Source organism: Oncorhynchus mykiss, chromosome 4 (assembly GCF_057628025.1).
Source record: "Oncorhynchus mykiss isolate SJ-2025 chromosome 4, ASM5762802v1, whole genome shotgun sequence".
In the NCBI taxonomy this organism is placed as follows: domain Eukaryota; kingdom Metazoa; phylum Chordata; class Actinopteri; order Salmoniformes; family Salmonidae; genus Oncorhynchus; species Oncorhynchus mykiss.
The window spans coordinates 73,170,538-73,194,979 of NC_143025.1; the positions used below are offsets into that span (position 1 = coordinate 73,170,538).

General features: G+C 41.7%; 2 protein-coding genes across 5 annotated transcripts; one reads left to right on the plus strand and one right to left on the minus strand.

Annotated features, from left to right (window-relative positions):
• The first annotated feature begins 780 nt into the window (after positions 1–780).
• acp1 (acid phosphatase 1) lies at positions 781–13,438 on the plus strand. 3 transcript variants are annotated; one of them, XM_021600788.3, is made up of 6 exons: positions 781–1,130; positions 2,246–2,319; positions 3,533–3,646; positions 6,691–6,752; positions 8,664–8,769; positions 13,126–13,438. In XM_021600788.3, the coding sequence occupies exons 1-6, from the start codon at positions 1,088–1,090 to the stop codon at positions 13,201–13,203; spliced, it is 477 nt and encodes a 158-aa protein (XP_021456463.1). In that variant the 5' UTR covers positions 781–1,087; the 3' UTR covers positions 13,204–13,438. The 3 variants fall into 3 exon arrangements, 2 of the variants coding, with proteins under 2 accessions (XP_021456463.1, XP_021456464.1); XM_021600789.3 differs by lacking the exon at positions 3,533–3,646 and adding an exon at positions 3,350–3,463 and having other exon boundaries at positions 794–1,130; XR_016495430.1 differs by having other exon boundaries at positions 810–1,130; positions 3,350–3,646.
• A 3,197-nt stretch (positions 13,439–16,635) lies between these two features.
• Positions 16,636–22,049, minus strand: alkal2a (ALK and LTK ligand 2a). Of its 2 annotated transcripts, none has more exons than XM_090233469.1 (6): positions 19,896–22,049; positions 19,021–19,363; positions 18,672–18,725; positions 18,384–18,464; positions 18,155–18,229; positions 16,636–17,575 (listed from the first exon to the last, which is right to left on the minus strand). In XM_090233469.1, the coding sequence occupies exons 2-5, from the start codon at positions 19,298–19,300 to the stop codon at positions 18,165–18,167; spliced, it is 480 nt and encodes a 159-aa protein (XP_090089595.1). In that variant the 5' UTR covers positions 19,301–19,363; positions 19,896–22,049; the 3' UTR covers positions 16,636–17,575; positions 18,155–18,164. The 2 variants fall into 2 exon arrangements, with proteins under 2 accessions (XP_090089595.1, XP_090089596.1); XM_090233470.1 differs by having other exon boundaries at positions 20,589–21,050.
• Positions 22,050–24,442: the final 2,393 nt, after the last annotated feature.

Consider the following 24,442-nt stretch of genomic DNA (forward strand, 5'->3'; position numbering starts at 1 on the left):
GCTTCTTCCTTGCTGAGTGGCCTTTCAGGTTATGTCGATATACGACTCGTTTTACTGTGGATATAGATACTTTTGTACCTGTTTCCTCCAGCATCTTCACAAGGTCCTTTGCTGTTGTTCTGGGATTGATTTGCACTTTTCGCACCACAATTCGTTAATCTCTAGGAGACAGAACACGTCTCCTTCCTGAGCGGTATGACGGATGCGTGGTCACATGGTGTTTATACTTGTGTACTATTGTTTGTATAGATGAACTTGGTACCTTCAGGCGTTTGAAAATTGCTCCCAAGGATGAACCAGACTTGTGGAGGTCTACAATTTTTTTGGTCTTGGCTGATTTCTTTTGATTTTCCCATGATGTCAAGCAAAGAGGCAGTGAGTTTGAAGGTAGGCCTTGAAATACATCCACAGGCACACCTCCAACCTCCAAGCACAGTCAACTTAGTGTATGTAAACTTCTGACCCACTGGAATTGTGATACAGTGAATTATAAGTGAAATAATTTGTCTGTAAACAATTGTTGGAAGAATGACTTGTGTCATGCACAAAGTTGATGTCCTAACCGACTTACCAAAACTATTGTTTGTTAACAAGACATTTGTGAAGTGGTTGAAAAACAAGTTTTAATGACTCCAACCTAAGTGTATGTAAGCTTCCGACTTCAACTGTATGTACAGTAGGGTTAGATGGCGGTGCAATGCATTTTTCCCATTCTCCTTTTCCCGTTTTTGTGAACAAATGTGAAATTCACACTCCAACCTGTAAACGCCAGCAATATGCAACAAAGCCTCTTGTCTGCCTGAAAACTAGAAGAAGACGAAGAAGAAGAAGAAGAAGAACGTGCTAGTGATGTGAACAAGGCTAGATGGGATACATTCTATGTCAAAATAAAGTCAAAAGTTGATTTTAACCCTAACTATTTTTCTGACCTTAACCCAATTATCTCAAACTGCTACGTAAACCGCAAACTGCTACGTAAACCTGCCGCGTAAATTCTCCTAACCTGCTCCGAAATATCAATTCTGACATAAACTGTATCCCTTCTAGACAAAATCGAGTGATACTGACATAAGACCCTAAAAGCAAAATGGCAGCCAGCAGTGGAAAATCTGTTCTGTTCGTGTGTCTGGGTAAGAAACGACCAAGAAAAAGACCAGTCTCTGTGATTTCATGCACATAACGAGTCAATGGTGTGTCAAGGTGATAATACATTAAATACAACAAATTGCCATACACTTGGAACTGACTGTCGTTTGTACGTGAATGGCAAGTGATGCTAACGGGTGCTATGCTATGCTAGCTCCAGTAGTTACTGAGTAACTAGCTAGCTAAACCACTGAAAACGTTGGTACAATAACTATTGCAACCGCTATTGTAGTTAGTTAGTTAGCTAGCTAACTAAATTGCACATATCAATTTCTGTATCCAACTTGCAATACTAAAACCTTACATTCACTGCCATGATTTAGTTTGGAATCTGTCTATTAGTCCATTTCGTTGGGCCACGCAGTTCTTTCACATCTTTGAAAAACTAGTGACCACTCATCAAACTTGCCTAATATCCCTTACTAATATATCACCAGATTATCTTTATCTGAAATGCAAAGGCAATGAAAAGGTTGCTCAATGATTATACCACGGCGTAAGACCTTTGGACAGTAGAGTCCAATGTAAAATTATGTACGAAGAGCATGTGCCATAGCCAGGCAGGCTAAGGTGATTATGGGAATTCATTTTGTAGTCAACAGCCAGCTATCAAAAGTTTCTCATGTTTCCAATATGTTATATTGAACTGTTAATTGGACATTTCAACGACGTTCCATTGTTCAGATTGCATAATGTAAAACGTGACCACATTGCCATGTAATACCTCCAATCAAACACTGTAGCTGACTCACTTGGGTCTCAACAAGTTAAATTATTATTTTTCATTCAGAAATATAGGCTAGATATTCACCAAGACTCCAGGGGATATTGTGAGATAATCAGTTTTTGCTGATGCAAGTGTAGCAGATGGGTATCTCCACTAACGCTGCCAAATAGCTAACTTTTCTGTGGCTCGACTGGGTACATTCTCGACTCAGGAGGGTGGTCATATGTGTTTGCGAGGCAGAGGTCCTAGGTTCGAGCCTCGGTATGAGCTGAGTTATGAGGAAGTGGTACTGGTGAAGCAAGCAGCGTGACCTAATTTAGCCAAGCACTCTAATGGTAGTCAGCTTATTATGTGTCTCTTTTTTTTTAACAGGGAACATTTGCAGGTCCCCCATCGCCGAAGCCGTCTTCAGGAAAATGGCGACAGATGCTGGTGTTGTTGACAAGGTAAAGACTTAAATGTATATATATGTGTGGGTAGATCTTCACAGGAACATATTGACAGCTCTGTTACATAGAAGTAATGCATATATTATGTAACTTGTTTTGTGTAGACTTTGCTCCACATATGTTGTACGTTTGTTGAGCTACTGTACTCTTTTGATTGATAAACTTTTGTTCCCCTACTGCATCATATTCCAAACTGTTTAAAAATATATATTAAAAAAAAACTTTATATAACTAGGCAAGTCAGTTAAGAACAAATTCTTATTTACAATGACGGCCTACCAAAAGGCCTCCTGCGGGGACGGGGGCTGGGATTCAAAATAAAAATGAATTAAATACAAATATAGGGCAAAACACACATCACAACAATAGAGACAACACTACATAAAGAGAGACCTAAGACAACAACACAGCATGGCAGCAACAGAACATGACAACAACACAACATGGTAGCAGCACAAAACAGGGTACAGACATTATTGGACACAGACAACAGCACAAAGGGCAAGAAGGTAGAGACAATACATCACGCTAAGCAGCCACAACTCTCAGTTAGAGTGTCCATGATTGAGTCTTTGAATGAAGAGATTGAGATTAAACTGTCCAGTTTGAGTGTTTGTTGCAGCTTGTTCCAGTCGCTAGCTGCAGTGAACTGAAAAGAGGAGCGACCCAGGGATGTATGTGCTTTGGGGACCTTTAACAGAATGTGACTGGCATAACGGGTGTTGTATGTGCAGGATGAGGGCTGCATTAGATATCTCCGATAGGGGGGAGTGAGGCCTAAGAGGGTTATGCAAATCAGCATCAACCAGTGGGTCTTGCGACGGGTATACGGAGATGACCAGCTCTGCAGTCTTCTGCTTCTAGAGATGGAGATGCAGTTTTAACAGTATAGGCTAAGGAAACAAACAAATTAGACTGAACTCTGTCAACCTATTATTAGATTGCTCTAATGTGCTGCATGTGCTGAGTCATTGTGTGCATATGAATACATTTTGCTTTGTTGTTGCTGTTCTCCTGCTCTGCATAGTGGAGGATAGACAGTGCTGCCACCTCCACCTATGAGATAGGCAACCCTCCAGACCACCGTGGTCAAGCCTGCATGAAGAAACACGGGGTGCCCATGAGGCATGTAGCCAGGCAGGTACGACCAACCCCTTTATCCTTCCTGTTAGCATTAGCTAGCTAGCTCTTGTGTTCTCTGTTGTTGCAGTGGGTCATAGACAGTGGTGCCACGACTGACTGGAACACAGGCAGCTCCCCGGACGCCCGTGGTCTGGCCTGCTTGAGGACACATGGCATTGAAACAAAACACAGGGCCCGACAGGTATATGATACATCAGTCACCCTGGGGTCCTTGCTGGGTCACTTTGGAGACTGTTTAAAAATGTGTGTGGCATGGAAAGTGTGTGTGTGTGGGGGAGAGTGTGTGTGAGTTGGCTGTATTAGCCTAAATCCCATGAATAAAACACTCGAGCACAATGACTTTCCTAGCAGTACTAACTTTTATTGCCAATGCTTAGTATTGCATCCTGATAGACACTGCTAAATCACACCAAGATGTTATGAAGTCTGGTATCTAGGCTCTCCAAATCTACTCAGTCTATTGAAAGAGACAAGCTTGAGGTTAATTCCATTTCAATTCCAGTCAATTTAGGAAGTACACTAAAATTTCAATTCTTGTCAACCCGTTTCATTTTGGAAAATGTGTAATTTGGTTTACTTTTTTAATTGACTGGAATTTAAATTGATTTCACCCCAACCATATTTGCCAACTGTGTTAGTGGGCCTCATGTTTTGCTGGTCTTTTTCTCTCCAAAGTTTTTCCAGCTCTCCCTGTCTCTCCTGCCAGCTCTCTGGTGCCCTCCCTGACCCAATGCTGGGAAGGGGAGCTGCCGTCATGTTGGTTTGTCTCTCATAACGGACAGAGGCCAACCCCGTTCTAATCTCCAGAAATTAGGGATGGGAGCTCAACGCTGCCCTGGCTCTGAGCCACCCATGTCTCCACGCAATGAACTTTGACAAGCTCTGAGTTTCTCTCTCTCGCTCTCTGTTCCCCCCCGTTCCCTGCTAATTTCAGTGAACTTTAACTCACTGTTTCTTGCCTCTAATGTAATGTCTCGGCTTGCCTCAGAAAATACTGTTTAGAGACAGAGGGTGCTCTGTTTAATCAAAAACGTGAGTTTGTTTGTTTTATTGAGAGACAACCACAAGGGGATAGAATGGGGACTATTCATTTTTTGTTGTTGTTGTTGTTAATGAATCCATAAGTGCATCATCACAGAGAAAGATTAAGTTATTTTAGTCTTAACACTGGAAATTCCAGATAATTGATTTGATTGGAGGGGGCCCTGCAAGGGGTTTGAAGCAATATGATTTTTTGCCATGAATGCAAATTGTCAGAATCAAGCATAATTTTTTTCAGTCTGGGTGTCATCCCAATTCCCATCACCACATTTTACTTACTATAGCTTTAGACTGAGCTCTTGTAATCAGACAGTTCCCTGCTCAAACTCACTGCTCACCAAGAGTCATACAATAACTCAACAACTCCACACGGTTTCTGAACTTTTTATCTGTCTGCCCTTAGACCGGGTCATCGTTCTCCCTTATTTCTCCTTATATCTCTCCCCTCCTACCCGTTCCTCATATAGCAGCCTCCCTGACTGTCAGTCAAAAATTCCAGAAATCCAACCAGGCTCTATCGCTGCATTGTGGAGGGGGTTCACATGAGGATTTTGACCAGAGATTATTGCAAAGGGAGAAGACAAATATTGTGTGTGTTTGTGCTGTAAAGCCCAAGCGGGGAACTACAGAGTTGAAATAGCAGTGGATGGAATTTGACATTTTGCCAACTTAACTTTGATTTTGCAAGGGTTTTTGGATACTACATACACAACACCTAGTTATTATATACTCTTATTATACAAATCTGGAATGGCCATGTTTTGGCGAGCTTTCATGTATATTACTCTTTCTCTGTCTTTAATCCCTCTACTTCTTTCTCTTCACTCTTTTAACCTCTCCATTCCCAAGTCCCACCCTAGAAACCCTTTCAAACCATAAGTGAGGCATGGCCTAACTCTCTCCTGAGTCATGGCTGCTGAGTAAGTGTTGCAAGATTCACATACAGTGCATTCAGATCCCTTGATTTTTTTTCTTCCCACATTTTGTTACGTTCAGCCTTATTCTAAAATTGATTAAAAAATATATATATTCTCATCAATCCACACACACTACCCCATAATGACAACGCAAAAACAGGTTTTCAGATATTTGTGAAAATGCATTACAATTATAAAAACAGATATTTAATTTACATAAGTATTCAGATCCTTTACTCATTACTTTGTTGAAGCACGTTTAGCAGCGATTACAGCCTCAAATCTTCTTGGTTATGATACTACAAGCTTGGCACACCTGTATTTGTGGAGTTTCTCACATTCTTCTCTACAGATCCTCTCAAGCTTTGTCAGGTTGGATGGGGTCTCTCCAGAATGTTAGATCGGGTTAAAGTCCGGGCTTTGACTGGGCCACTCAAGGACATTCAGAGACTTGTCCCGAAGCCACTTCTGCATTGTCTTGGATGTGTGCTTAGGGTCATTGTCCTGTTGGAAGGCGACCCTTCGCCTTCGGCTCTGAGCGCTCTGGAGCAGGTTTTCATTAAGGATCTCTCTGTACTTTGCTCCGTTCATCTTTCCCTCAATCCTGACTAGTCTCACAATCCCTGCCGCTGAAAAACATCCCCGCAGCATGATGCTGCCACCACCATGCTTCACCTTAGGGATGGTAACAAAACAGGAAGCACCTGAGGTTAATTTCAAGTCTCATAACAAAGGGTCTGAATACTTATGTAAATAAGGTATTTCTGTTTTAGATTTTTTATACATTTGCAAAAAATGTAAAACCGGTTTACACTTTATCATTATGGGGTATTTAGTGTAGATTGAAAATTATTAATTTAATCAATTTGAGAATAAGGCTGTAACGTAACACAATGTGGAAAAAGTCAAAGGGTCTGAATACTTTCCGAATGCACTGTACTTGGAAGATGTACTGCTTTGATCCCTTTCATAACCCTGAACATGGAGGTACCCAGACACCGCTCCTCTCCATCTCTCTCTCGCTCCCCCTCTCTTTCTCCTTCCTCTTCTCTCTCGGAGTTCTCTAGAACCTCTCAATTTGACTCAACAAGAACCAGGGAGAGATCTTTACCACTGTAATGGAACACATATACCAGGCAGAAGTTATATAGGGCCTAGTGCCTGACAGTTAAACTTTATAGAGAAATCACAACAGCCAGTCTTTTGTTGTCAACACACACCAGTACCAATGTTAACATTTTGTCTTCTGTGTTTTTTCTTCTTCTAGGTGACAAAGGAGGATTTTATGTCATTTGACTACATTCTGTGCATGGATGAGAGCAATTTGAGGTATATGCATCTTAACCCTATGTTCGTGTGTGAGTGCATGTGTGTCCGTCCATGCGTATATATATGTGTGTGTGTGTGCTCGGTCTACTTCCTTTGTTCAAGAGGGGGGTGAACACAATTTGCAACATCTGCACGGACACTCTTGACTCACAGAGCGGTGTTCTGTGCCATGACATCATGACAAGTCTATTCTATTCCGGGCTGCCATTCAAAATTATTGGAGTAAAAAGAAAAATGTTTAAGTAAGTAACATCCTGGGGTTTACTTGTTCTATGACCCTATGGCACTTACCCAAACATGATTACCGGGGTCACAAACTAAGTCAGAGAAGAGCTTATGCGGAGTGTAGAAATGGCCCGGGATATTGAGATAGACAGAACAGACCGAGCAATAAAAGTACAATAGGAACGAGGTAATTGTCAGATCCAAACTTTATATCAGGAACTCGGGGACGGCTGTCGTCCATTCAAAATGTCATTGTATGTTAAAGTTGGGCTTTCCCTGCAACGGGTCAGGTAAGGGGATGCCTTGGCGATTGTGGAGAAGTATATTGTGTACACACACACACAGATGCACACGTGACATACAGGCAGACATGTACACCTCAAGGTCTATGTAAAGTGTAGGGGTAAAGTCTGTCTAACAAGTGAGTGTCCCTAAGCTGTTTGCATGTGAAGCCTGGGCAGGGGGAGGGATATTTCTTGCTACTTTGAACGTTCAGGGATCATTTAGAGATCACATGCCTAAGGCGGTGCGGTCTGTAAGCAGCTTACTGAGGTCTTTGGATGCCTCGTCTTTTCTGTTTGGGGGCGACTTTTCCCTTCATCCATTCTGTTTCTCTCTCCAAGTATTTGGTTGGCTAGCGAGAGAAAGAGATTAACCTTAACTCCCTGCCAATTATTACCAATGACTTAATTAATCATCACCAGTTAGGTTTTACATGTGTTATTATTGTGTTGGATTATAGTGCTTTTACATTTCAGTTTAGTCAGTGGGAACCAGGAGCCCTTTCAGCTCCACTGCATTCTACATTTACAATGCAGTGCTATAGAACTAACCTTAACCCCCCCCGCAGTAGGGCGGTAGTTCCCTGTTTAGAATCCCATTCCCAGTATTGGAATCTTCTCTGCTTGGCCCCATACCCTCACTGTGGGGGAGTCAGTCCCCTCTCGGTCCAAGCAGTATGGCTGGCCATTTCATTTGAGCCATTACACTACTTACAATGGGAAGGACCTGGCAACCGCTTTGTTTTAGTGCCTGGGTTAGTAATAGTTTTTTTTTTTATATCCATCCGCTACATTTCTAAACCCCTGTGGTCTGGTTTCCAGCCAGGCTTGGTGCATGGATCCTTCCTAGCTGCTTTTATTACTGTCTGAGTGTGTTGTTGTATTTATAAGCCCAATTACCCAAGCATCAAAATTAAAGAAACCAGTAAAGTCAATAAAAGACTCATTTCCACAGTTGGATTGTGAGGACGTGTTTGAAGAAGTTGTGTAGCCTTTAAGTAACTGTTCTAGTAACTGTCAAAACGATTTAGTCACAAATAAATTCTCATATATTGATATTTGGTTTCAGAGTTCGACTTGTTTTGCACTGATAGCGTATACCACAGTAAGCCATTTGGAAAACTTGGAATAGAATAGATGTGTTGTCTGTGATAGGCTCTTGCGTGTAACAGAAACACCAAACCAACAAAATGGGTGTCTAAGACTTATTAAACCTTTTTTATTTGGTTCCATTTGTTATGACAGATGGCCATTTATACCACAATAAAAGTTGTTCTATGAAATGGGTGGTTACATTTGTAAAAGTCTGTCCAGATATATGGTCCAAAATAGCACTGGTGGTATTTGATTTTAGTATTGTCACAGGAACACATCCTAACCGTCTGACTTTTCTCTCTCTTTACAGTGACCTGAAAAAGAAGGCAAACTCTGTGAAAAACAGCAAAGCCAAGATTGAGCTGCTGGGCTCGTACGACCCAGAGAAACAACTGATCATCAAAGACCCATACTACGTAAGTCTACTGCAATGACAGCGTTTTCCCACCAGTACTAAGGGGCCCTATCACAACTGGGTTACTAGGTTTAGACAAAAAAAACGATTCTGCTGCTCGCGTTGTGAACAAAAAAGAACCATGACTGCATATGGCTTAACCCACCAACATTATTCTAAAGTACTGTAGGCTAGATGAATCCATGTCCTGTTCTCTATAGGGTAAGTTTCCATGTTAACTCCCATAATTCAGAGTCCTTGTGTCCTCACACCAGCACTATCTATGCCTAAGCCTCACTCTGGACTCCCGAGTGGCGCAGCGCTCTAAGGCACTGCATCTCAGTACAAGAGGCGTCACTGTCCCTGGTTCAAATCCGGCCTTGATTGGGAGTCCCATAGAGTGGTGCACAATTGGCCCAGCGTCGTCCAGGTTTGGCCGCGGTAGGCCGTCATTGTAAATAATCATTTGTTTGTAACTAACTTGCCTAGTGTAAATTTTAAAAAAAAGTCATCCCCAGTTAAAACCACTGTATGGAACAATTGGTTTCTGATGGGAAAACAGTAGCAAGATATTGTCTTCCTCTCATGTCCTGAGATACGATATTATTAGGATACGATATTATCATGATACTTTGGTGCCGATACGATATATATTGTGATTCTCACAATTCTATATGTATTATGATTCGATCATTTGATGTTCCAAACATTATTGCTCACATATGTCTGCTGCAGAGGGACAAGAGAGCTATGAGAAAGATCTGATCAGTTATGGAAATAAAACTGTCAAAAACACATTGTCTCCCTACTTAAAAAGATGGAGAACAAGCTATGAAGGAAAAATACTGGAGTTTTGGTTCCGTTACAGCCAAATAGCGCAAAGATAATATTGCGAAATTGTCAAAACGATACGATATAGCGTCAAAAATAATATCCTGATATGTACAGTACCAGTCAAAAGTTTGGACACCTACTCATTCAAGGGGTTTTCGTTATTTTTACTATTTTCTACATTGTAGAATAATGGTGAAGACATCAAAACTATGAAATAACACATATGGAAACAGCATTCAGCAGCGATACGCCATCCCATCTGGTTTGCGCTTAGTGAGACTATAATTTGTTTTTCAACAGAACAATGAGACAATAAAAACCCTGGAATGAGTAGGTATGTCCAAACTTTTGACTGGTACTGTAACTATCGATTTTTGTTCCCCATCACTAATGTCCTGTGTCCTCAAGTCTCTCTGCAGCCCCTCCTTTACCATCTCACAACATGTTTCATGGCTTCGTTAACTTTTCCCAGCTTTAAATGCTTCCTATGCATTCGTAAGTCCTGCCAAATGGCATCGGAAGTGGAGGCCAGTTGGTTTGTGTAGAGTAGATAGAATTTTACATGGATGTGATGAGGGAGGGCAGTTAGTTTGACAGTTGAAGTCCAGTTGTTGGTCTACTACGGTCTCTGCTGTTGGTCTACTACGGTCTCTGCTGTTGGTCTACTACGGTCTCTGCTGTTGGTCTACTACGGTCTCTGCTGTTGGTGTACTACGGTCTCTGCTGTTGGTCTACTACGGTCTCTGCTGTTGGTGTACTACGGTCTCTGCTGTTGGTCTACTACGGTCTCTGTTGTTGGTGTACTACGGTCTCTGCTGTTGGTCTACTACGGTCTCTGCTGTTGGTCTACTACGGTCTCTGCTGTTGGTCTACTACGGTCTCTGCTGTTGGTCTACTACGGTCTCTGGTGTTGGTCTACTACGGGTCTCTGCTGTTGGTCTACTACGGTCTCTGCTGTTGGTCTACTACGGTCTCTGCTGTTGGTCTACTACGGTCTCTGCTGTTGGTCTACTACGGTCTCTGCTGTTGGTCTACTACGGTCTCTGGTGTTGGTCTACTACGGGTCTCTGCTGTTGGTCTACTACGGTCTCTGCTGTTGGTCTACTACGGTCTCTGCTGTTGGTCTACTACGGTCTCTGCTGTTGGTCTACTACGGTCTCTGCTGTTGGTCTACTACGGTCTCTGTTGTTGGTGTACTACGGTCTCTGTTGTTGGTGTACTACGGTCTCTGCTGTTGGTCTACTACGGTCTCTGCTGTTGGTCTACTACGGTCTCTGCTGTTGGTTGTGGAGGAAGATAATTAGAAAAAAGGAGGGAAATGTTTCAGGAATGTGAAAATGCAGGCAAACTGCATGTTTGGTTTGATGAGGAATGCTACATAAATCATATCCCCCTGTCCTATATTCTTGTTAAAATAATAAATGAATTAATTTGTTGTGTGGTCTTGACTAGGGACATGCATGTTGCGGGTAGACCTCTGATCGCATAATGTCATGTGTGGGTAATTGAGATGTTTATATTAGGGTTTCAGGAAATACCCTTTTGATAGAATAATGACGGTAAAGTATTAATGTTGCGATGGTTGTGGTTGACCAAAATTAAGTGTCTGTGTGCGCTCTGGCTCAATCATGTGTGTCCCTCTTCTTGGCTGTCTGTCCCTGTGTGTTAAAATCCCAGTGCTGTCAAAAATGTGATTTTCCTATGTTTTATATATGTTTCCACATGGAGGTTGTAAAAATATTGTGAAAATGATAATATCCTTTTAGTGTAAGAGCTGTTTGGAAAAAAAGAAAATGCCTGGAATTTCAGCCTGTTTTGGTGGGATGGAGTTTTGGCTTCACCAGGCAGTAAATGAGTTAATAGACCAATAAGAGTTCTAAACCTCTCTGCCAATAACAGCTAGTTTTCAGTTTTCCCCTCCCCACTTAGACCACTACAACAGTCCTAGAAAAATTATTGCTTGAGAAATTACTCTTTGCTAAGAAGCAATTTTTGTTTCGTTTTGATCATTTCAATTAGAAACAGTCACAGTAAGGTATCTAATTGTTACCCAGAAATGATTTGCTATTGAGATAAAAATGTCTGCATTGGACCTTTAACACCAGCTGTGAGTGTGTGGTAGCCAGAGGGAGCTTAGCCTTAAACATGGTTTCAGAGGCGAGTAAATAAATATTTTGGCCTGTTGACAGCACTGGGCTGTGGTCCGTCATCTGTCGCCACATCGCATGGCAGAGAAGCACAGTAAAGGACTAGAGCCAGACGGCTGTTTTTTAAATAAATTGAGACATAAATTCAGTCCAACCTTAGAGCCGATGACAAGCTCTGAGGAGGACGTAGCTGAATGGGTTTCCAAAGACTTCATTTGGAGCCTTTTTGTTTGGATCAGAGACTGGGTTTGGGGGTTGGAGGGGGTGGAGGAACTGGGTGGGTGTTAAGTCTTCAGGTGTGGTTGGCTGTTCTCCTGCCAGCGAAGGAGTATATTAAAAGGCTAACTGTCAAATGTGTCCAAGTACATTTTGCACAGGGACTCATTTCTGAACGTTTCTGCTTTTGATTTTAGTTCCAGTATGGTATAAAACGAGCAGTCCGTTATAAAAAACAATACAATTTTTCAGACGGTTTTTTACCTTTTACAATGGCCTGAACAAGTAAAAAACACTTTTAAAACGTATTACAAAATGGCATGTGCACTCTACTCCTAGACCATTTCTGAGGAAAGAAAATATCTTTCATTTTTGGATGAACTTTTTAAAGTTAGTGTTACATGCCGTTGTCGGCCATCTTCCCTGGTTGTTACAGATCTGATTTTTTATGAATATGAGATCATCGCTTTAGGAGTCCCCAACCGGCCTCTACAATGGGCTGTCTGTGTTTCACCAATGCATGTGGACAGATATTACATCTATTGTTGTTGTTTTTTATTGCATCTCTCTCTGTTTGGTATATTTTTCTGGAAAGAGTCTCTTCTTGATGTTTTAACATTACTATTCACACAGTGTAAATTTGAGTTTTAAATTAGTTTGCCACACAACAGGAGAGAGAAATGCTGAACATTTCAAAGGACAAAACATGCCCTTTTGGCACTTTGGATTGGTGTTACAGGTCTCTGAAAGGTGTAACGTTATTTATGGTGGGCCTGGAAAGTTGGCTTGGGCTGTTTTCTTCTCTATTATTGGCTAATTTAATCACGAGCCAATTAGCCAGAACTGTGTGGGTTTTGGGGGGGGGGGGGGAAACGTCACTGAAGAAACCCCCCATCCAATGTCAGCTCTATATTCTACTGGTTTGGGAAATGATTGAACTAGTAACTAGAGGCTTTCTGATCCAGATTTGGAGAAAGATGAACTGTTTCATTGCTCAAGGAAAAGGCTCTTTCCTGCTGTCTTATTTTGATGGCACTATTTAAATGCCTTATAAAAACAATATTGGTGAACACATCAAATTTTATTTTATAGCTTTCTGAAAAGCAGAAATGTATAACTTTTATTCATACAATATTTTGGGGCAAAATTCATTGATTTCCCTTTTTTTTCCTGTTTTATAGGGGCATGAGGAAGACTTTGAAAATGTGTACGAACAATGTGTGAGATGCTGCAAAGTGTTTTTGGAAAACAACTCGTAACCAGACCCAAGATCTGACCGGTGAACATCCACCCAAACACTAGATGGATAGTAAAGAAACGATCCTCCGTTATCGTCCATAGTTGTGCAGTTACAATACACATCTGCCAGGTCACACTAACAGTAGTTCCCATCAATATGGTGTAGCAATCAGTTGATTGTCACAATCTACAATATGTCTGTAAAACAAACGGTTTACTGTACTGTGTCCTAAATAAAATGCTTTTTTTGAGGAATTTGCAGATTGTCTGGTCCATTCAAATAAACAATACATACTCAACAGAACTAACAATGCACTATTCTATCTTTATCTTATTTCTCTCTCTTTTACATTTTGTAAATTGTTAGTCTAATCTAGTCTAACATAGCCATCAACGTTTATAGAGATTAATATGGATGCATTATGGCATGACCAGACATTTTAGGGTTCAGAGGCGAAAGGTTAAAGGTTGAGACCAGGGTCAAAGTTAATGCTTGCCCAAATGATAATCTTGTTGGGTATTTGACACGGGTTTAGTTAGTTACTTTCATGTCACAATGTTTTTTTTAATTTTGAGTCATTCTTCCATTTGTACTCCCATGACATCCTAATTCGAACATCAGGGCGTTGATAAAACAAAACCTATAAAATCACTTTTAATGAGTGTAATTGCTTTAGCTCAGCTATTGGTATTTTAGAGAAATGAGAGGACAAAAATAGTCTGCAGTGATTTTGTTCTCATAACTAACTAATGATGCTACTTAGCCTCTTTATCTTACCACTGGCACCTCCACCATTATGTCTGATTTGGACCCTCACATACTACTCCTTATGTCAAAGATGATTAAAATCCCAAACCATGATGGCAGCCCAAGGTAGTGCAGAATGCTGCCTGTGAAAATAACCCTGAATTGTACGTTTTCAGGTGTATTTCACTGTGGATTTAGTTCCTAGGCTGTGATTGACAGAAATTGGGAGTGGTAATACATAATAAACCAGATGAAGTAAATGAAGGCATTGATATATCGTGCTAGAGTGGAACGACCAAAGGAATGTCCCTCCACACACTGTTCCCTGCTAGTGTGGTCCAGTCTATCCTCTTAGGACTGTGCTCAATCCAAACCAGCAAGCAGAAGTTTACCATACTAGGGTAAAGCCAAAGCATGGTGAATTATTTATTCACCATTGCACAAGAGAGTATTTGAATGAATCTAAAGTTGAGCGTCTGATTTTGATTGAGTAGGACTCTTACTGTAGTATCAGGCTGAGAAAAAAGTGTTACTTAGTGTTGATCACTTTGCCTGCTAGCTTGTAAAAACATATGTTGGCACGGGGGAATGGGATCCACAACGCATAAATCCTGCAGTACAACAAATGGTTGATTGTTTGGTGACTTTGTCATTTGAACTTAAACAAATAGACATTTTCAGACAAATATTTACTCTCTCTTAGGTAAAGAGAACTTCCATTGACAGAATACATTTTCCCAGACGGCAAGTTCACTCAATGCTCATTAAGCAAAAACTACTTGGCTTTAAAGGGATACTTTGGGATTTTGACAATGAGGCCCTGGGGCGGCAGGGTAGCCTAGTGGTTAGAGCAACCGAAAGGTTGCAAGTTCAAATCCCCGAGCTGACAAGCAAGGTACAAAATCTGTCGTTCTGCCCCTGAACAGGCAGTTAACCCACTGTTCCTAGGCCGTCATTGAAAATAAGAATTTGTTCTTAACTGACTTGCCTAGTAAAATAAAGGTACAATTTTTAAAAAATTCCCTAGAGGCAGAGGAACTTGCATGCTAATGCTAGTTAGCATTGTCTTGTGAAACTACATCTAACTTCCTTCATACTGGACACGGAGACATAAAAAATAGTATCCACAATGTTATCTGACTTTGGGGAAGTATATAAAGGGCCTCATTGCCAAAATCCCAAAGTATCCGATTACTATTACAGTACATAATGTGAATTTTAGATAACTGACTTTGCAAAGTGTTTTATTTGTCTTTTAATCTACAGTGAACAAAAATATAAATGCAACATGCAAACATTTCAAAGATTATGATCAGAAAAAACATTCAGTATTGGGTGTGACCACCATTTGCCTCATGCAGCATGACACATCTCCTTCGCATAGAGTTGATCAGGCTGTTTGTTAACTGTGGCCTGTGGATTATTTCCCCCACTCCTCTTCAATGGCTGTGCGAAGTTGCTAAATATTGGCGGGAACTGGAACACGTACATGTCGAACCACAGCATCCCAACATGCTCAATTGGTGACATGTCTGGTGAGTATGCAGGCCATGGAAGAACTGGGCCATTTTCAGCTTCCAGGAATTGTGTACAGACCCTTGCAACATGGGGCTGTTTCATTATCATGCTGAAACATGAGGTGATGGTGGCGGATGAATGGCACGAGCCTCAGGATCTCGTCACGGTATCTCTGTGCATTCAAATTGCCATAGATAAAATGCAATTGCATTCATTGTCCGTAGCTCATGCCTGCCCACACCATAACCCTACCGCCCTCATGGGGCACTCTGTTCACAACGTTGACATAAGCAAACCGCTCGCCCACATGGCGCCAAACACGGTGTCTGCCATCTGCCCTGTACAGTTCAAACTGGGATTCATCCGTGAAGAGCTCACTTCTCCAGCGTGCCAGTGGCCATCGAAGGTGAGTATTTGCCCTCTGAAGTCAGTTATGACACCAAACTGCAGTCAGGTCAAGGACAACGAGCACGCAGATGAGCTTCGCTGAGACGGTTTGACAGTTTGTGCAGAAATCCTTTGTTTGTTCCAGCCCACAGTTTCTTCAGCTGTCCAGGTGGCTGGTCTCAGACGATCCCGCAGGTGAAGGAGTGGGATGTAGAGTTCCTGGGCTGGCGTGGTTACAGGTGGTCTGCGGTTTTGAGGCCGGTTGGACATGCTGCCAATTTCTGAAAAATGATCTTGGAGGTGGCTTATGGTTGAGAAATTAACAATCAATTCTCTGGCAACAGCTCTGGTGGACATTCCTGCAGTCAGCATGCAAATTCCCTAAAAACCTGAGGCACCTATTGTGTTGTGTGACAAAACTGCACATTTATTTTATTGTCCCCAGCACAAGGTGTACCTGTGTAATGATCATGCTGTTTAATCAGCTTCTTGATATGCCGCACCTGTCAGGTGGATGGATTATCTTGGCAAAGGAGAAAATGCACACTAACAGGGATGTAAACAAATCTGTGCACAACAATTTCTGTGATCTTTTATTTCAGCTCATGAAACATGGGACCAACACTTAATTAACATGTTGCATTTATATTTAAGTTCAGTGCATTAATCTAGACCTGTAAGGAAGCCAGAGACCTGTGCAACCTACTGGATTCCTATAGATTCCAATTGAATCATATTGCCTGTTATAGTCAGTGATGAACAACACCACGTACTTTAAGAAACAACAGAGAGAGGCCGCTCATGTTTGTACCAATCTTATAATTTATTTAAATATATTTCATGTTTTTGATATATATTTTTTAACACCAAGTTAATATACGTCAAACACTTTCATTTATGGTTGTTATGTGGATTCCTTTTATGCTTTTTACAATATGTACATATTGCACTCAGGTTAGAATGTTTACACATACTGTATGTATACAGAGGAAAACATATGACAACTTGAATATATAAATATACTGTGTACCACACTCAGACTCACAGGAGGGTTTCTTCTTACACACAACTTCTGACTGCAACCAGTGCCTAATATATAGTGTCTCTTGTTTTAATACATGTCTTACAAAGACAAAAGGCAAGGAAATTGTCATGCAGTGAATAATTGAATCATACGTTTCAGTGTGGTCACAGGTAGGTGAGAGAATGTCCGAGATAGCCTTATATCCACTAATAGGTAGTGCTGCTGACGAAGGTATGACGCCGAACCACAACAGAAATACAACCTAAAAAGGAATGACGCAACCCAACCAGAGGATTTGATTGATTCCAATTGTTGTTGTTGTTTTTTTTTGGGGGGGGGGGGGGGGGGGTTAAAAACAAACAAAAGCAATCCCTTTTCTCTTTTGGTAAAAACCAAGAAAGAAAGAAGAAAGTAGAGTTTGTCCAGCCAGCAGGACAATAATAACCCCGAAATCTGTGGTTGCTGCCATGTTTTCCCCCTTCACCTTCTGTATCTTCTGTATAGTCTCTTGTCAAGACCCGCAGTGACCACAGACTGTCGGGTCCAGGCAGGCCTGTGGGTGGTAATCCATGCCTTTGTAAAATAGTGAACTCTGGTGACGGACACTGCGTAATGGTGGACGTGACTGGTTCCACTTTGTTTGGTTTCCCTGTTGTTGTCTAAGGCACTTTTTTTCAGGGCTCTGTCTTCTGGACAGCTCTGGTTTGGCTTCAACCTGCGAGAGAGAGAGAGGAAGTGAAATTTAGTGCTCTCTCGTACTTGGCAGCGCCCAGAAATTCTTTCCTCTCCAAAAGTACCATGAAAAATGGAGAAAGAAACATGATTTGTTACAGATTTTGTATTTCATGCTGTGCTCCAAAAACTGTGTGGACACCGTGCATGGCACTGATTAGATCTACCTATAAGACTGAGAAAGACATTTTAACATTACTTAACTTCTTCCTTTCAACTTAATGCCATGACTCTACGCAGTAAATTGAAACCATGTGAGGTGCAGTTCACCTTTACCAGGTGTTTTAGGTTACATTTCACTTTTGGAACAAGTATTTTTTATGTGGGAAAAGTACTATTGATTTGTGTCAGGTTTAACAATGCATATTATTATACATGTAACAGGTGTATTTGATTAACACTTTCTGTTTGACCTGTGTAAAGCCCATTAGACTGTTATTAGTTTCACTGAATAGACAAGGACCTCCATAAACAAACATACACAATACTTAGGGCCCTGCGCTCTACCAGACCATGTGACCTGACTAGGAAAAACTCTTACAAAAATGATATGCATACTCACTTGATTTCTGCTACCCTTCTGTACATCGTGGGCTCCCTGCTAAGCGTGTGAGAAGCCGTGCGCATCTTTTGAAGTCTTAAAAGGAAAGAAAAGAAATAGAGAGATGAATGAATGCCTGGGAGACAGTACTATGCCTCCCCTTATACATAACATGTGATGTGCCTATAAACACTGCTTTAAATCCAGGGAAAATGTATTCTTTGTCATATGAAGAGGTTGAGGAACTTACATGCAGGTATTGTGCAGTCTCTGGTGTTGTGATATAGTCTGTATACGTGCTTCCTGCATTTGGGATTGAAATACAGAGGACCTGAGGGACAGAGAAAGCCTTTGAATGAAAGCTGAGCAGTCCAACTACTATCACCTTTCTCTCCCTTTCTTGTCCTTTACATCCTGACCCACCGCACTCAAATCTCTCTCTCTCTCTTTCTCTCTCACACACACACACACACACACACACACACACACACACACACACACACACACACACACACACATCATATGATGTATATCTCACCTGTTAAGTGTTTTAAAAACTTTTCTTTCTTTCTGAGATCTCTAGGAAATATTTCTGAAAGACAAAAAAGAAGGCAGGGGGTGAGAACAGGAGATCAAAGTGTGTTTCTAACTCTAAGTCGCTCTGGGTAAGAGCATCTGCTAAATGACTAACATGTCAAATGTAAATCACTTTCTTAAGATTCAGCAACTTCAAAATTCCCCAGGCATAACATATTTGAATGATGTGCACCCAGTACCCTCATAGCGCGTTACATTCCGTGGTGGTCTTTTTACCCCACCACTTAAGACTGTTATACAACATATTTTGGAGTTCATGGTAACGCCCAGCTGTCAATGTGCGAACTCACCAATAATTTGATCGCCACTATCTGTTTTGAGGTTTCGTAAATCCCTTTTTGTCTCAACTGGGGATTCTCTCCTAGAAGTCGACTGTGATGCTGCGTTCGTGCCGTTCTCACCGCGGCTCTCCTCCACGTGCTTCACTATGTCTGCAATCCGCCTGAGTAGGCTCTTGTCGTTCCTCGCGACCGTGGGAGCCGTGGCTGGCGCGCTCTCCTCACAGTGGCTGGTAGTACTGCAGATCAGCAATATGAGTCCCATAACTACAGGCTTGCACAGTCCGCTCATTGCTACCGCGGGCTGAGGAAAGGGATCTCCCTCTCTGACGCTGCCTTGAGTTTAACGAGACCCCTGCAAGAGTTAAGACGTGGGGGTCATAAATGAAGCCCTCTGACGCACAGAACCATTACATTGTGTTCTTATCTTCAGCATTTCTCCAACATAAATTATTACATTATATAACCCCACATCTACCATGCCTATATATCCTGTCCTCTTAGACAGAGTATTTCAATGTTAGTCTACACCTGTTGTTGAAGAAGCATGTAAAATACAATTTTATTATACTATATATGACCTATTCACACCCATTCATGCAAGCAAATACGACATCTACTTTCTATAGGAGATTAACAGGCGACGAACCAACTTTCATTGAACAAATCGATCGATATTTGTTTATTCAAACAAAATAGACGGTCAACTTTGTAGGTTAGTTCCAAACAAGTTAACTTTTTCTTACAATTCCTCAAAGCAATTCCAATAGTTCTGCTTATGTTGGACAGTAATGTTGCTTTTATGAAATAAATTGCTATAGTTATTCAGAATGCTGTCCACTTGAGAAAGTGTCAGAGAGAAGTCCGATGGAAAACTGTGAAATTACCTGCTTTGTCTCCGTTTCTAATATCCTCCAGTAAATCCGTCGATGTTTTAATGTCAACGCTATTGAACCGCGCCGGATAACTCAGTCTTCGGCACTGTTCTGCCCCATACAATTCCACGATTTAAAACACGACCACATAGGAAAGGAGAGAATCATCAGTTTTTATAAGAAGTGTATTTGGGCTGCAAGTGCGGTCATCTTCTGATCCTTCCTTGACCGACTTGATGGGAGAGAATGGAAAAGTAATTAAAAGGTCTGCTCCATATAGCCTAGAGGCTAACTTCTGTGTGCGCCTTGATGAAGCCTCAGGTTGTTTGCCAGGGTGCCACTCACTTTTTATTCTCGCTCTCATACGTAAGGAGCTGTCCCTCGAGGATCACCATGTCTTCAATTAGAATGGCGTTATAAAGACTCGTAAATAGGAAATATCACTCAAATTTCCCGATCATCCGCTCTGCCTTGTCAATTTCTTTGCGCTCTCCCTTTTTCGTCACTCCACTTATAGCCTATTTGCAATACGCGCTTACCAGGAAGCTTTTTTTAATTGTTTCCTTGAACTGAAATTCCAAATGACTGATGTGAACGTTTGCAGATAACCGCATCTCGTCTTGAATATACTCATAATAACCTCCAATAACCTCGTCACTTTACAAATCAATAACAAATCAACTGAAAGACAATACAATGACCCACCATGACACAAGCTTTCGTAATTATTATATTATTTGCGTAATTCCAACATCGATTCATGAATAGGTGCCAACGGACTGAGAGGAACAAGTGAACTGAAGCCTTCGCCGGTTTAAGATTCGTTTAGTTTACTTTCGTTGGTACAACTCCATCTAAGTAAAGCCTCACGGTGTAATTGGCTTGGTTTCACTGACCTGCCTCCCCCTGAACGCTCATAATTGGTTTCAATCTGTTGGTTGGAATTTGAGATCTGTTAGATGATGACCAATAGCCTACTTATCAACTTGTTGCAAAACCTTCCCCTGTTTGAAACTTTTCCCATGTGTCTCTTTATTTGTGTTTATGGAGTCTTCATGACAGCCAGTAACACATGTTGCCAAGACTCCTTCGTTTATCGGATGTTCAAATTATAGCAGGCCCATATAACGATAATTGACACGATATCTGGTGTCTTTCGATAAAGGCAACACCCAGGTTAAATGTTACTGCCGTGCATAAAGGACGGTGTGGTGCTGAAAGGACAGCGCTCACCTGCAGTGCGCACCTTCGAGAGTAGCTGCTGCTACACCAGAAGGGAGTGGGGACTGGTGTGTAATCATACAATTAGCTAGAGGGTTGTGTATAATAATATATTGTTATTATTATATTGCACTTCATTTATCACTTTCAATCTTTCTTCCTATTATCAACAATGTAAATCAATCAAACATGTCTGAGTGTCCATTCCTGTTTGTCTTCATCCCTATAGCTTACTCACTGGCATGACATCAACACTGTACCTTTAACACACACCGGCATTATCTCTTTGGGTATACAGATACAGGCTATCAATCTACTAGGGAGGGAAGGAGAGTTCTGAAAGAGAGAGCGTGTGTGTCAGAGATATAGAGAGTGCATCTGTGGAGGTAACATTAATATATAACGTGAATCGGTTCTAAACTAAAACTAAAATCTACTGCTGTGAACGCTGTGTCAAGTCTGTGACTAGCGAGTGAGGTCTATAATAAACGAATGCGGGCGTTGAAACTGAAACGCTGAACGCTCTCATGCGATCCTGAAACACCTTGCATACTGGGCGTATCTACCACCACCAACAACCACAGCGAGTCAACTGAATCAATCGAAGAAGAGTGCGTTTAGCCTTTCTCTGTGTGAGCCCTCGTGCCTTTCCCTATAACAAAATGTATTCATATCCCCTCCACAAATATGCATTACACGCGCTGATAACACCACATCTCATGTCACATTCCGCTGGAACTTTTGGCCAGGCGACAGACCCACCACATGTCACAATGTGACAACTACCTGTCCTGATGAAGAGTGAGTGATAAGGAGTAAAAACGACACATACAGCCAGCCACATGCCATGTCTCAGTCACAAGGCCTTTGTCAATGCATAAAGAGATGGAATAAAGAATTCAATTTAGGCAGTTGGTGTCTCAGTCTGCTATGATTTTAATGAATAAAAGTAGCCTATCATGGAGTGTTTGCCTGTAGTGAAATACCCTATTTAACCCTGTTAAGGTTAAACTCTTAAACATTCTTCTGACTCATAGGAATTAGCAGGGGCACAACTTTGGTTTTAGAAGTGGGGGGGCATAGTAAAAAAACATACATTTTATCCAGTCTGATTAACACTCCAAACAGCCTCGGGTAGTCTGCCCAGAGGCATCCGCATGGTCCTAAAGCACACTGTTGCCTAATTTTTTATCACATTCCAATGATAAAAATGCAGGGGGACAAAAATGTAAGTTCAGAATGTGGGGGGGGGGGGACATGTCCCTCCCGTCCCAAGGAAAGTTGCACCCCTGGGAATTAGTGACCCTGAACAAACATATTCACATGAGGATTAGTCATTGTTCACCTTACTTGCCCACAAATGTTCCCTTTCTCAATTTATCTGTTTTTTATACTCATACCACAGTGATGAATGATTTTTATATCTTCTTTTAGAGTGATGACCTACATGTCCAGAACATGCTGAATGTATAAATCACTATGATTAACCTCAGTTCTCACAATATGTGACCTCTGCTGGTCACCTGATTTTCTGTCTGGTGGGTTTTGTGGGAGGTCTCTAATTTCTTCTCATTTTTCCCCTCTCTCTTTTCTGTGCTGTGTGTGTTCTTCCTGGGTGATGATATAATACATTTGATATTATACATTATACCTCTGTCATGCACCGTTCTCCTCAGGGTGTCCCATCAGTTGGTTTTTACTTCCTCAAGGTGATATTTGAGATGATTCTCTGTTCTTTGTCAGAATAATGAATGAGATGTCCTCTGCACTTGGCGCCACAGCAAGGGAACCAATGTTGTCGTAATCAGGAATGTTGGAATATCTTCAGTTGTGCGGGTTGGTGACACTTTTTAGATTTTGGCTTTTGGAATCCACTAACTGTTACGTTAGGGCCCAACTCAAAAACCGGTAACTGGATTTCCAGGCTGATTTGAAAACGTGTGAAAGTGTAACCGGTGTGAAATGACTAGCTAGTTAGCGGGGTGCGCTAATAGCGTTTCAATCGGTGACGTCACTCGCTCTGAGACCTTGAAGTAGTTGTTCCCCTTGGCTTTTGTGGAGCGATGGGTAACAAGACTTCGAGGGTGGCTGTTGTCGATATGTGCAGAGGTTTCCTGGTTTGAGCCCAGGTAGGAGCGAGGAGAGGGACTGAAGCAAATCTGTTACATTGGTGCCGCGACCCGGATCACTGGTTGCTACGGAAAAGGAGGAGGTCAAAAGTGGGGTGAGTGTAACCGATGTGAAATGGCTAGCTAGTTAGCGGGGTGCGCACTAATAGCGTTTCAATCGGTGACGTCACTCGCTCTGAGACCTTTAAGTAGTAGTTCCCCTTGCTCTGCAAAGGCTGCGGCTTTTGTGGAGCGATGGGTAACGATGCTTCGAGGGTGGCTGTTGTCGATGTGTGCAGAGGGTCCCTGGTTCAGGGCAGAAGCGAAACTGTTACAAAAGCAAAACAGTAATTCAGAAATTCATCTAGATAACAAATTACACATTCATCCTCTTAGTAATTCAGTGCAAAAAAGAAACTGTCGTCCCCCCCCCCCCCCGTTTTTATTGAATAGGGCTCTTAACCTCTGATAAATGCAGGAAGGAGAATGGCATCCACCCTAAAACATATGTGTGCTTTTGGGATGTCTTCCTCCCCCTTTCCACACGTACGCCTGTTATCTTAAATATTAGCCCCATTTCCTATCCCAAATTACAAACTGCTGTACACACCATTGTAAACCATTACAAGACCTTCTCTGCATGTGTTTCTGGTCAGTCTTAATCCTGTTCAGATATAATACAGACTCCTGTTGCTGTGTCTTTCCCTCCCTCCCTCCCTCCCTCCCTCCCTCCCTCCCTCCCTCCCTCCCTCCCTCCCTCCCTCCCTCCCTCCCTCCCTCCCTCCCTCACAGTCACACTCTGTCTGCCTTCCTCGCCCTCTACACAGCTCTCTCTCAATCTCTCTTTCTCGCGCTCTGTCTCTCGTTACGTCTTATCTATTCATACATTTTCCACTCATTGTTCACACTAGTAATCCTCTCTTAAAATCATCCATAACCCCCAGATGTTGGTTTCTTACTGTGATAACCGTTCCCACTCATCCTTCTGGATCCCATCATCTCTCCTTAATTCCTGCTTTGGTCCTCCGCTTAGGTGAAAATGTTTTTGGGCCAGCTAGCCATCTCTCTCTCTCTCTCTCTCTCTCTCAATTCCATTTCAATTTAATGGGCTTTATTGAAATGGGAAATATATGTTTACATTGCCAAAGCAAGTGAAATAGATAATAAACAAAAGTGTAATAAACAATAAAAAATGTACAGTAAACATCACACTTACAAAAGTTCCAAAAG